This window comes from Callorhinus ursinus, unplaced genomic scaffold (assembly GCF_003265705.2).
Source record: "Callorhinus ursinus isolate GAN/ISIS: 27379988/994484 unplaced genomic scaffold, GSC_fseal_2.0 scaffold79, whole genome shotgun sequence".
Classification (NCBI taxonomy): Eukaryota; Metazoa; Chordata; class Mammalia; order Carnivora; family Otariidae; genus Callorhinus; species Callorhinus ursinus.
In genome coordinates this window covers 4,204,246-4,216,685 of record NW_027397141.1, presented here as the reverse complement: position 1 = coordinate 4,216,685, position 12,440 = coordinate 4,204,246, and the positions used below count along the sequence as shown (strand labels likewise).

Here is a 12,440-nt window from a genome sequence, read left to right as displayed (position 1 = left end):
CTGCACACTTCAGTGGTTTCTAGTATGCTCACTGAGGTGTGCGCCCACCACCACTGTCTGTTTCAGAGTGTATTTACCCATCCCTCAACGCTCCTGACAGCCACTGATCTACTTCCTGTCTGTGGATTTGCCTGTTCTGGATGCTTCACATAAATGGGATCACATGACATGTGGCCTGTGTGTCTGCTTCCTTCACAAGCGTGATGTTGTCAAGGTCCGTGGGGTTGCACGTGGCCTGTGTCAGGGCTCCATCCCTTGCCCCATGGCTGAGCATCCCGCTGTATGGTCGCAGCACTCTATCCAGTCAGTAGCTAATGGACCTGTGAGTGTCCACTTTTCAGCAACTATGCATAAAGCCGCTGTGGACATTCATACACAAGTTTCGTATTTTTTATTGCGGTAAAATATTGATAACACAGAATTACCACTTAAACCATTTTAAAGTATGTAACCTGTGGCATCAAGGATGTAAACACTGTTGTGCCACCATCAGCCCCACACATAGGTTTTCATGTGGACAGATGTCTTCACTTCTCTTGGGTAAACACCTTGGATTGGAACAGCTGAGTCTTTTGGCAACTCTATGTTTAACCTTTTGAGGAATACTGTGTATGATCTGACTCCATTTTTTACAGCTTAACATAATATAGAACATCTTTTCTACATCATTAAAACTATTATGTCTCATGGCTAAAGTGGAATAATATCAATAGGATCAACATATGTATTAGATTTTTTAATTGGAAAAATAGAAAAGTTCCCAAAGCTTCCTGAGATAGTGTCCTACGGTGACAGTTTTACCTGCAGCTCTTTGTGGAGGTTCTGCTTCCCATTTGGTAAGGAGACTCTCACCTCTACAGGTCATAATTTACTGTACACTTCTTAAATAGAACGCCAATGATTTTCAACTAAAGTTGCAAATCTTCCTTTGCTGTCCAAATTTTGTTCAGTTACTTATGTTGAAAATCTGTAGCCAGAAGGAAAAAGAACTGGCTCTGAGTTATAGGTTGTGATGAGAAGTGTTACTTTTCTGATAGTTAAAAAAATTCTGAATCAGAGAAAAATGACAAGAGGACCCTCTCAATAAACTAACAGTTCTATCCACCAGGTAGTGACCTAGACCCTCTGCAGGATTCTCTCCTGAAACCTTCACACAGCCCATGAGGCAGGCACTATTTCCATACCATCTCCACTGTTTTTTTAGGATTTTATTTTTAAAATAATCTCTATACCCAACATGGGGCTCGAACCCCCACCCCAAGATCACGAGTCACATGTTCCACGACTGAGCCAGCCAGGCGTCCCACCCCATCCCCGTTTTCAGGGAGAAAACTGAAGCCTAGCGATTGCAAGGCTGGTAAGTGGCCAGAGCTGGAGCTCCAGGGCCTGAGCCTTAACCTCTGGAAATCTCAGTTCAAAAGCTATTCATTTCTTCTACTTTCCCTGCCAGGCAGGTTAAGAGATCTTAATCATTTTAGGATTGCTGAAACTTAATATAACATCTGGCAAAAGGTAAACATCAAGGTGAATCATTATTAGAATTATCTGACAAAGATTTTAAGCAGCCATCAAAAATAGGATTCAACAGCAATTAAAAATTCTCTCTTGAAAGAAATGAAACTATAGAAAATCTCAGTAAAGAAAGAAGTCATAAAAAGGAGGACCAAATGGAAATCACACAACCAAACGATATACAGTTGACCTTTGAACAATGTGGGGGCTGGGGGGCACCAACCATCTGCACAGTCAAAAAATCTGCATATAATTTTTGACTCCCCCCAAAACTAACAGCCTACTATTGACCAGAAGCCTTACTGATAACATAGTTGATTAACACATATTGTGTGTACGAATTATATATTATATTCTTACAATAAAGTTGGTATAGGAATAAATATGGTATTAAAACATTATAAGGAAGATAAAATATGTTTACAGCACCGTCCTATGTATATCCGTGGACCCACACAGTTCAAACTAGCATTGTTCATTCATTAACTGTAATAACAAAAATAAAAATCTTGCTGGGTGGGTTAAACAGAGTGAAGACAGAGGACAGAATCTGTGAACTTAAGGACAGATTAAGAGAATTTACCTGGTCTGAACAACAGAGAGAAAACAGGAAAAAAAAAGTCATTTCAGAGGCCCATGGGACAGTAATAAAGCCCCTGGAGTCCTAGCAGGGGAAAGCATGTGGGACTGAAACAATATTTGAGGAAATAATGGCTGAAAATCCTAAATTAGTCAAGAGACACAAACCTACAGATCCAAGAAGCCAAGCAAACTCCAAATAGGATATGCCCAGTGTTAGGAATTGAATGTACCACCCCCACCCCATTCCTATGTGAAGTCCTGACATGATGGTGTTAGGAGGAGAGACCCCCGGGAGGTGATTAGGGTTAGGTGGATCACAAGGCTGGGGCTCTGAGGTGGGGTCAGTGCCCTCCTCATAAAAGACCAGAGACTTTCTGCGCTATGCATCCTCTGCCACGTGAGGACACAGCAACAGGACAGCTGTGTGAAAGCGAGCTCTGGTCAAGAACTGAATCTGCCAGCACCTGATCTCAGACATCCAGCCACTAGACTGTGAGAAAATTTGTCTGTGGTGTTGTTAGAGGAGCTGAACCAATGAAGACACCAAGATGCACCACAGTTAGATTTCTGAAAACTAAAAACAAAGAATGAATCTTAAAAACAACCAGTGGGAAACTACTCCTTTAAGTGAGTAATTCTCTGTAACTTGTGTTTGGAAAAAACACAAATTTGAATGGCAGCCAACTTCTCATTGAAGCCACTGGGGGCCAGAGAAGTAGCACATTTTTCAAGTGTTGGAAGATAAGAACTGTCAACTGCAAAATCCATGTCTTGTGAAAATGTCCTTCAAGAATGAGGGGAGATAAAATGTTCTCAGATGAAGAAAAACTGTGAGAATTTGCCACCAGAATCAGACTAACTATGAAAGAATGACCAAAGAAAGTCCTCAGACAGAAAAGAAATTGTAACAAAAGAGATCTTGAGCTCGAGGAAGCAAGTAAGAATAAAAGAACTGGTAAAAATATAATAGATAATCCTCATGAGTTTAAAAATCCTATTCAATTATTGAAGCAAAGTTAATAAACCCATCTGATATTGTGCTCAATATAAGTAGGGACGATACACAATTATATTTAAAAAGTAGGGAGAGGAAAGGGAACTAAATGGAAATAGGGTTCCTACATTTCACAAGAACAGGTGAAGTGTCGACAGCAGCGAGCTGATTATGGTAATGTGCGTACTATAGTGCTTAGAGTAGCAACTAAAGTAACTATACAAAGTAATACACTCAAAAACATGCAATCCCTAAAAATATGCAAGTAACCCACAAGGAGATAAGAAAAATGTAAAAGACGGACAAGAAACAGAGAAAACAAATAACAAGAGACTTAAGTCCTAATCAATATTTACCTTAAATGCAAATGGTTTCAACACTAATTAAGACAGAGTGGATTAAAAAAACATCGTTAGCAGTACCTTGTCTATACGAAACTCATTTCAAATACAATGGCATAAACAGACTAATCGTAAGAAGATGGAAAAGACAGACCATTGTAGACATTAATAAAAAAACAAGCAGGAATGGCTATATTAATATCAGATGAACTGAATTTCAGAATAAGGAAAATCACTAGAAATAAAAGAAGTACTACATAAGATAACAAGATCTATCTACCCAGAAGACAAAATGATCCCAAATGTGTGTGCACCAAACAAAACAGCCCCAAAATATATAAAGCAAAAGCTGACAAACCTAGAAAAAGAGATAGACAAATAAACAATTATAATTGGGGATGTTAATAACCACCTTCCTCAATTGTTGGAACCACAGCAAGAACAGAGAAAAACTGAACAATGCAGCAAAGAAACAAGATCTGACAAAAAAAAAAAAAAAAAAAAAAAAAAAAAAAAACTCCACTCAACATCAGAATACACATTTTGTTTTCAAGTGACTTGGGAGCACTTACCACAGACCATATCTGAGGCCACAAGACAAACCTCAACAAATTTAAAAGATTTAAAATCATACAAAGTGTGTTTGTTTTGTGACCACAGTGGAATCAAACTAGAAATCAGTAAGATAAAAGACAACAGGAAAATCTCCATAAACTCGTGGAAATTAAGCAACAGACTTCTAAATAATCCATGGGTCAAAGAGGAAGCATCAAAGGAAATGTTTTACATTAACTGAACTGAATGAAGATAAAAATACAATGTGTCACAATAAAAGAAATGCAGCTAAGACAGTGTTGCAAGGAACATTTGTAGCACTGAATACAGCAGAAAAGAAAAAAGGTTTCAAATCAATAATCTACGTTCACAGCACAAGAACAGAAAAATATAAGAGCAAAATAAACCCAAAGCTAAGGGAAAAAAAAGGGTAGAAACCAATGAAATTAGAAACAGAAAAACAAAGAGATAAACCAATGAAACAAAGAGGCGGTAATTTAAAGCGATTAATAAAATTGCCAAACCTCTAGAAAGACTGACAAAGAAAAAGAGAGAAGATGCAAGTTACCAACATGAGGAGCAAAACAGATCCTATAGACATCAAAAGGATGATAAAGGAATATTATAAACAATTCTACACATATAAATTTGACAAATGAAATGGAATGGACCAACTCTGAAAAACCAAACTACCACAACTCAACAAAATGTAGTAGGTAATTTGAATAGCCTTATAACCATTAAGCAAATTGAATTTGTAATTTAAGAAAAAATCCCCCAAAAGAAATCTCAAGACCCAGGTGGTTTCACTAGAGAATTCTACCAAATATTTAAGGAAGAATTAACAGTTTTATACAATGTTTTCCAGAAAACAGAGAGAGAAGGAACATGTCCCAAATCATTTTATGAACCTCGAATTATCCTAATACCAAAACCAAAAAACGAGATTACCATTAAAGAAAGCTACACACCAATACCTATCGTGAACTCAGACATAAAAATTCTTCTCAACAAAATATTAGCTAATTGTATAAAACGTATAAAAAGAATTATATACCACAACCCCCACAAGGTGGGATTCATTCTAGGTATTCAAGGCTGGTTTGACTCTTGATGTAATCCACTGTATCAACTGGCTAAAGATGAAAAATCATACAATCATATCAACAGACATGGAAAAAGCTTTTGACAAAATCCCACATGCACTAACAATAAAAACTCTTAGCAAACTCAGAAGGGAACTTCCTTAAATTGATAAAGAACATCTACAAAAAAGCCCACAGTGAACATCACATTTAATGGTGAAAGAGTGGATGCTTTCCCTCTAAAATGAAGAAAAAGGCAGGAACATCCACTCACATGTTACTCAACAAAGTACTGGAAATGCTAGCCAGTGAAGCAAGGTAAGAAGAAGAAATAAAAGGCATACAGATTAGAAAGGAACAAATAAATTAAATGACAGATCTCGGCATTTCAAGGTGATTCCAAAAAAATTTCAAAAAAGTCTATTAATTTGTGACCTATGGTATCATCACTGCGAGACATGAAATAAATAAATGTAGCATCCAGAAACACTCAAAGCCCAATATTTATATGCACAGAGTATATTTGCTTAAAACAAACTCAAGCTTATAGTCCTAACCCATGTGTAATTTACCTTTAAATTTTATGGGGCTCCTCACATTTTCCAAGTGATTTATTTTCTGGCTGGTGTTCTTGTAATAGGTTCTATATACCACGTAACCTATGACTTTCTGGATACATTTATTTTTCCACTTTTCAATTTGACTTCTCTCTGCATATGAACCTAAGCAAGTGCAGTTCAGGTTTTGATATTATTTTATCGGAAGAAGGGAAAGAAGGATCAGGCGAAATGTTAACGGTGCAGACACTGACAATGATAAATCCCCACAATGATAGCGAGCATGCACGCTCATGCACACACACAATCACATACCTGCGCACACGCAATCACGCACACAATACTAACAATGATAAATCCCCACAATGATGGCGAGCATGCACGCTCACGCACACGCACAATCACATACCTGCGCACACGCAATCACGCACACAATACTAACAATGATAAATCCCCACAATGATGGCGAGCATGCACGCTCACGCACACGCGCAATCATGCACACAATGCTAACAATGATAAATCACAATGATGGCGAGCATGCACGCTCACGCACAATCACACACATGCACACACGCAATCACGCACACAATACTAACAATGATAAATCCCCACAATGATGGCGTGCATGCACGCTCACGCACACACGCAATCATGCACACAATACTAACAATGATAAATCCCAATGATGGCGTGCATGCACGCTCACGCACACGTGCAATCATGCACACAATACTAACAATGATAAATCCCCACAATGATGGCGAGCATGCACGCTCACGCACACGCACACATTCCTGCGCACATGCAATCACACACATGGTCACACACATACCCCCCCAATGTTCCAGGCATTGTTTTAAGCACTTCTATATTGTAACCCATTTAATCCTAAATACTCTGTTAGGGACTGACCTCACCCTCACTTTCTAGGTGACAAAACTGAGGAAGAGTGAGGTTAAACAGCTTGCCCAAGCTTGACAGATGGAGCTGGAGCCCAGGCAGCTGGACTCCAGAGTCTAAGCTGTCAGTCTGCGCCACACAAGCTCTGAACATCTCTTCAGAAAAAGGCATTACATAGCATTTTTATAAACAGATGATGGAAACTAGAAGCCCAGACCGTGCCGTGAAGCAACGTCGCACACTGACCTGGAGTAGGTACCGGCTGCAGCTTGGATGAGGGTGGGCATGCCGGCTATGAACAAGCCCAGCTGCACGTCCTGCACGACCAGCATCCCAAGCAGCACCGCACCGTAGTCGACGTCACCTGCTGGAGGAAACACCTGTCAGTAGCATAGGTTTATGGTAAAGTGTCCCAAGTCAAAATACAATCGCTGTGCACATTTCCAAAATAATTCAAGTAATTTTGATACTTTAACATTTAGAGTATAGACTTTAAAATCTGAGAGCAAACACTGAAACATCTTAAACATTAAATAACTTTTGTAAAGAAAATCTCCAGTTTATTTCATTTCTACTACCGTTCACTTTTATAATTACAGAAAAAATGTCATCATAAAAAGAAGGCATGGGACATGAATATGACAGGCCTGGACAGCCAATTTCACTCTGCATCCCCAGAACACAGGAAGCAGCCTTCACAAGCCCAGCTGTTATGGCTCTGCTAAGCTGTTCGGGAGACCTGGCCTCGCCCCCTTCTGGTCGCACCTCCAGCCCACTATCACTGCTACACTGAGCATCTGTCCCTGAGACAAACACAGATCTGCTACAGAAACACGGGTCTCACCAGGTGGACCAACAGAAAGGCAGTAGCCAGGGCTGCCTGAAGAGACGCCGCCACTCCTCTACAAAGACGACAGGACACGGAGACCATTTTCCCCAACTCAGTGCGTCACGTGGGCCTCTGATATCTCCATTTCCAACCAGCAGTTCTGGCTTTGGACCAAACTTTTTTTTTTTTTAAGATTTTATTTGTTTGAGAGAGAGGAGTGAGGGGAAAAAACACAAGTACAGGGAGCAGCAGAGGCAGAGGGAGAAGCATGCTCCCCGCTGGGTAAGAAAGCCCAAAGCGGGGCTCGATCCCAGGACCCTGGGATCATGACCGAAGACAACTGACTGGCTGGCCACCCAGGCGCCCCTGGACCAAACTTTCAAAGGTGTTTCTAAACACTTAATTGTCATGTTCCTCACCCCCACCCCCACAAAATAAGCTTTTTTTTCTTAAACAAACAAAAAAAAAGCTACTCATAAGAACAGATATTTAAAGGCCAATCTAATAGGTGTAACCTTATGGAAAAGAAAAAGAATGAACCAAATAAAATAAAAATCCCTTATCACCAGCAAAAGTCACACTTGATCCTTCTAGGAGGCTTCTTTTATTTTCTACGCAAAGTTAAATTTCTGGTGAATAGAGTATCTTGCCTTAGTTTTTACATCATTCTGAACGGACAATCCCATCAGGTTGTTATTGCGTCCTTGAGGGTTGCGCATCTTAGTAGGCAAGAATCCTTCCCTCACAACAAATAATGGAGGTGTGGGACACTTTCAACAAACACCTCGACGGGTTCATGACCCCTGACTCTCTTGATCTTGGGAAATCTGCCAGGTCCCATGCTCACAATGACACAGCTGTCTTCCTCCCCAAGTCCCCACACAAGATTAAGGTAGTTTAGCCCTGTGCCCAGGATGGTACTTCTTTTTGACTTTGAGGAAGTACAAAATCTCCAGTCACACCTTACTTTTTAGAAATGGCATTTGATGATATACTGCCAGCATTTTCTAAATGTTTTTTTTAAATTCTGTTCTTTGTTCACAGTCCAAGGTCTTGATTCAGTGAGCATGAACTATCTGCCACCAGGGGGCAGGCAACATGGAACAGGGGCGGGGTGCTCCCGTGCAGCTGGTTTTCAGGAAGCCCCTGCAGAGAAGCAGCTCACTGAGGCTGGAAGGGAAAGATGTGGGATAGACGCGCACCCACTGTAGTGACTGATGGGAAAGGTAAGCGGTACAGTCAAGACACAGCCGAAAGTAATTACTCAGACCTAACTATTAAAAATTAAAGACACCACTTTCAATAAAACTGTATTTTGCACTAAGTTTAATTTTTGTGCTTATCACTACTATAGCATTTATTTCTTTCCTGTTTTCTATCCCTTTTATTAAATACTTTAAATGTAAGGAAAATAAAGAATATGATGAATAACCACATACCCATTACTGTGCTTTGCTAAACTGTAAACTTTGGAGACATAGGGTTCAGATTTTTGACAAGTAATAAGACCCTGGAGACAGTATGTACGTTGGTTGCCATAACAACGGGCAGCGGAGTCCATCGGCAATGGCCTCTAACTTTAAGAAGGCAAGCATGGCATCATCTGCCCAGCGAAAAAGAATGAGTCCTAACCAGAGCTTACTGAAGAGCAGAAACAGGAAATCTGGGAAGCTTTTGATCTCTTTGATGCTGATGGAACTGGGACCATAGATGTTAAGGAACTTAAGGTGGCAATGAGGGCACTGGGCTTTGAACCCAGGAAAGATCAAGAAAATGATAAGCAAAATCGATAAGGAAGGGACAGGAAAAATGAACTTTAGTGACAAGGAGTTGGGTGAGAACCTCACTGATGAGGAGCTACAGGAAATGATCGATGAGGCTGATCGAGATGGAGATGGAGAAATCAATGAGCAGCAGTTCCTGCACATCATGAAAAAGACCAGCCTTTACTAAAATCAGTCTCTTCTTTTCATATTGTGTGAAACCTGGGTTTTGAGAACATAAACTATTTTCTCCTACTGACCTCCCTGTATAACTTTAGTAACAATCTTGAATCTCTTTTAGGTATTTGAAAGTGTTCTTTGACATTTAAGTTCTTTGTACCGTGACTTGCTGATTGCTTCAATTCCCCAGAGCAAAACAAAAGCACATTAGGGTGGTGAAAAGGGTCTTAAAGCTTTCACCCACCTGCATTTCTGCCTTGTATCACCTCACTCTTGTCATGCATTTCCACACTGATGTCACCCCAGAACGACTTCTTAGACAAGCACATGCTGTATCCATGCCACCAGAAGCAGAGGGCAACTCCTTGATGTTTCTAGTTATAACTGACACCCGAGTGCCGCTTTCTCTTTTATAAAATCCAGTGAACTTACTCATGTGCATTTGGATGTGTTTGTGCTATTTGTTTTGTCTTAAAAATAAAGCCTTTCTTATTAAAAAAAAAAAAAAAAAAGAAGTAATAAGACCCTGGAGACACTGCAGGTACTACCAGTAAGCCCCCCACCTGCAGCTGGACCCCTCCTGCCACACCCCCAATCACCACCTTAGTTTTCATGCTGATTATTCCCTTGAGGGTTTTCTGCTTTAACATAATAACATCTATGTATTTGGGAACAACACCGAGTTTATTATTTTGTAATTATAAACTTTATATAACATCGTCAATATTTCTGCAACTTGGTTTTTGTTTTTGCTCACCATTACATCTGAAAATTATCCACTGCTGATGCATAAAGATCCCTTTTTAAAACTGCTATAGAATATAGCAACTTACCCACTCCCCAATCGATGGGCACTACTCCAAGCATGCTATGATGAACGTTCTAGCACATTTACTGGGAACACCCCCTTCCCTTCCTCGTGTTTTCACGAGGAGATTGCCCTGTATCACCACGCCCGGCCTCCACCCTGCCCGTACTACCCCCACAGGTGAATGTGGGCCACCTGGGCAAGAGGATGGCAAGGCCACAGCATGGGGGTCTCTTGCAGGCCTGTGTTTCCCAGGTGGCCTCTGTGGGCCCATGCAGCATGGGGCTGGTAGCAAGTCTCGTTCTAGGAATAGGGACCGAAAGCCACCACTGCCACATCTTGTGTCACCTTTTGTCACCATCAAGCTGCTGCCATGACCTCTGGCTCCTGATAATATCAGCTATTCTCGGCCTTTGCTTTTCAATAAACTGTAGGCTCAGTTTGCCAAGTTTCATGAAAAAACCTGCGAGGTTTTTTTACTGGGATAGCTGGGAGTTTATAAATTTGGGAGAAACAATGTCTTTATATAGTGAGTCTTTTCATCATGAACATGGGCTCTCTCTTCCATAACATTTTGTACTTTTGTCCTCAAAGGTCACACACATCCTTTCAGAGATTTATTCCTAAGTTATTTTTTGTGGCCATTATAAAGCAAAGCTTTTCTTCCCCCAAATTACATTTTCTAACGGTCCTGCAGGTGCGATATTTTAGCCTGAGAGTTTAATTATAAATTTCTACAAAGCCCAAATCTGCCAGTATGTGCACCCACCTCCCAAACCTACAGCCCTGTAAATACTCCTAACTTCTTACAGTTCAGAGTTTCAGGCCGGCCTTCTACAAAATGAAAAAACCTTCCTCCTAACAGTCCATACATAAAATACATGAGGCACCTTGTGTACGAGGTTAATGAAATTTGCCAACCTGGAAACATCCCTGTCCATTCTCCTTTGCTTTCTTGCGTTCTGGTGCTTAGTGCAGGGCTGGATGGGCAGCCATGCTCTTGAGCCTGGGTTGTGTCTGACACCTTCCCTTCTACCTGCTCCTCAGTGACAACTCTGATGGGCGTCCACCACCCAGTGCGGTGGAGGTGTGTGGGTCACCTGTGTCCTCGGACAGGTGTCAAGACCTCCCCTTTGTCCTTGGAACTCTGCTGTTGTACTGGGACATGCCTAGAGGACATTCATTTTCCTGTTTCCTGTTCAGTTCTGGAGTGGTATGTTCAAGCTAAAGGCTCACTCCTTTCTCCAGGTCTGAACGTTAACAGATGTTTTCTCCCCTCTATTCTTCCAGGACTTCTACTGTATATATACTGAGCCTCTTGGCTAGTCTCCCCGTCTCTTGGCATTCTTTCTTACATCTTCTGGGTACACTGTGTTCTATCTTTGTGCCTACTCGAATTGAATAGGCACGATTCCTTCACTTACGTTTGAGTGCCTCAAGCATGCTCATCTTACAGGGGTTATGAGACTTTTCCACATCCTGACGTCGGGTTTGTTACGGGTCTCTCCCAGCCAGCGACGTCCTCATGCGCACTGGCACCCAGTGTATGGGTCCTTATGGAAGTTGTTTTCATTCTCCTACTTCACTGAGGCTGCCCCCTTCACCTCCTGTCACTTGGGTCTCATGAGCGGTGGTCTTAATCACCGGGCCACGGGGACATTGGGACCCCCACAGACAAGACAACCAGGTAGTCCAGTTCCAAGCCAGGGGGCTGTGTCCATGGCCCACGAGTCAGCAGAAGACACCAGCTTGTTTACGATGTTCCTCAGCCTCTGGCGCAAAACCCTCGGCGTCAGGCACTGGTGTGCTGCATGTGGCCGTCGGGGATGCCAGGAGCCCATAGCCCACGATCAATTCCGTGTACAGCAAGGCAAGTCTTATCAGAAAAGCCAGCCCCAGGGCTCTAGTTTTCCCTTTTCATATTTCCCTCTCACTGCTGTATTGGCGCAGGCAAATATCAGTGTGAAGTTACTACAACATTTCAACCCTGTTTTTTACTTCTACAAAATAAAAACAAAGCAGTGAACATCACCATAATGAGTTCACATGATGTAAAAAAATGACAGTGTGGTCGAAGCATGGCTGTGCCACCGTGAGACAACCTGGAATGTTCATCCCTAAGCTTCTGACCCAGTCTGGCTTCAACACGTCCAGTAATGATCACAGGCCAGTGTCTCACGCACAGAGCTGAAGCTGGTGGCACCAAAGAGCCGAAAATGCCTTCGATTACCATATGTTATAGAAGCATGTGAGTCTCCAGCCCCAGCCAGAGTTAGCACCGTGGAACAGTGTCCGTGAGCCGTTCCGTTTCAGGCTGCAGGTCAGACACAC

At 41.6% G+C, this 12,440-nt stretch overlaps 1 protein-coding gene across 6 annotated transcripts in view; it reads right to left on the bottom strand.

The window, feature by feature from the left end:
- TMCO3 (transmembrane and coiled-coil domains 3) overlaps positions 1-12,440 on the bottom strand; it is a 49,744-nt gene that overhangs the window by 19,359 nt on the left and 17,945 nt on the right. For 5 of the 6 annotated variants that reach the window (XM_025874551.2, XM_025874553.2, XM_073887452.1 and 2 more), the window contains exon 9: positions 6,776-6,896. In XM_025874551.2, coding sequence (XP_025730336.1) covers positions 6,776-6,896 — 121 coding nt within the window. The remainder of the gene's footprint in view (positions 1-6,775; positions 6,897-12,440) is intronic. The other variant, XM_025874550.2, reaches the window with a different exon arrangement.